Source organism: Austrofundulus limnaeus, unplaced genomic scaffold, assembly GCF_001266775.1.
Source record: "Austrofundulus limnaeus strain Quisiro unplaced genomic scaffold, Austrofundulus_limnaeus-1.0 Scaffold1727, whole genome shotgun sequence".
Lineage (NCBI taxonomy): Eukaryota > Metazoa > Chordata > Actinopteri > Cyprinodontiformes > Rivulidae > Austrofundulus > Austrofundulus limnaeus.
This window is the reverse complement of record NW_013954129.1, coordinates 66,799-68,123: the sequence shown is the minus strand read 5'-3', so window position 1 is coordinate 68,123 and position 1,325 is coordinate 66,799. Positions and strand designations below refer to the sequence as shown.

General features: G+C 35.4%; 1 protein-coding gene across 1 annotated transcript in view; it reads left to right on the top strand.

Annotated features, from left to right (window-relative positions):
- Positions 1 to 591: 591 nt before the first annotated feature.
- LOC106536203 (uncharacterized) overlaps positions 592 to 1,325 on the top strand; it is a gene marked incomplete at its 3' end in the record, with an annotated part of 2,668 nt that continues 1,934 nt past the window's right edge. Inside the window, 2 exon segments of the mRNA XM_014033411.1 lie at positions 592 to 948; positions 1,150 to 1,325. Of these exon segments, the coding sequence (XP_013888865.1) occupies positions 1,324 to 1,325 (2 nt within the window).

Sequence of the window (1,325 nt, the reverse complement as noted above, 5' to 3'; positions counted from 1 at the left end):
CATGAAGTAAGACCCAATTTGATCTAAGATTTTTTTTTTCACATTACATAGTGTTCAGCTCAATTAAAACTTTACTGACAGACTTTGTGACCATATTTACAAAAAAGGAACCAACACAAAAATATCCAAAAGCACAAAAAATAAATATATGCAGATAACAGAAAAAAAATTACAAATAAAACTATTTATCTCAAAACCAAACACCTCAAGCAGTGCCTTCTCCAGCTGGATAGGTAATGGGAAGTCACTGTCAAATTTGTGAGCACTGTAATTATACTGTTACCAGAATCATCCATTCATTATTTTAAAGTGAACATCAATTTTCTTAAAAGTGCTTTAAAGGGGCAGACACCCACAACTCAAAACATCAGACTGGCACTTCCATCCATCCTTAGGATGAATCTCAGTGCATCATTATTTGCTGAGGCGGGTAGAGTACCCAAAATTTGTACTCAAGAGTAGCATTGGTTCAACATATTTTTACTCAAGTAAAAGTAAAAAGTATCCATCCAGGAAATGACTCAAGTAAGAGTAACGATACTTCATTAAAAAAAATATTCAAGTAAAAGTAAAATGTACAGTGTAGTAAAAATACTCCTAAAAGTAATTTTTTTCCAATAAGTTACTTAAAGAAAATGTAAGTGAGTAAATGTAACTAGTTACTACCCAACTCTGATTATATGCAGCATGCAGAAAATGAATGCTGCTATGCTTGCAAGATGTCCACAAGGGGGCAGTATAGAGATGCCCTGTGTTAAGAGTTGAATATGACAGGCCCGGTCCAAATGCTCACCCTACGCCCTTCTTGAAGTGTGCACTCAGCTGAAGTGCACATAAGGGTTTGAGTGTGCAAAAACCAGAGAATTGAGACAGATAGATTACGTCATTGACCTGCGCCTTTGCATCACAGTTGCGACATCCAGAAGGGTGGGACAGGTCGCTGTTTTGGTATTTATACTGCTAAAAATGATATTAAAATTACAACAAACAATTGATTTTAGGAGAAGAAAGCCGAAGAAGGTTTAAATACTAGATTAGTAACACTAGATTAACACATGATTATTTCCTATGATTCAGATAAATTCAACAGCTAACTTCAAGCACTTTCCTATAAATCTAAGGTAATGATTTTTCTATTTTTATTGACAGACAGAAGGACCAAGCAGCCAATCAAGGTCACCTTGTCTTGAAATACTTCATGAAGAACTCTTTGATTCATCATGTGAAGAAGCTGAGATTCATCAACTTACAAACAGTCCAGAAGCTGATGATGATTGCTTAATTCAACCCCACAGTCAAGATGTAAAAGAAGTTCCTGCTGCCAT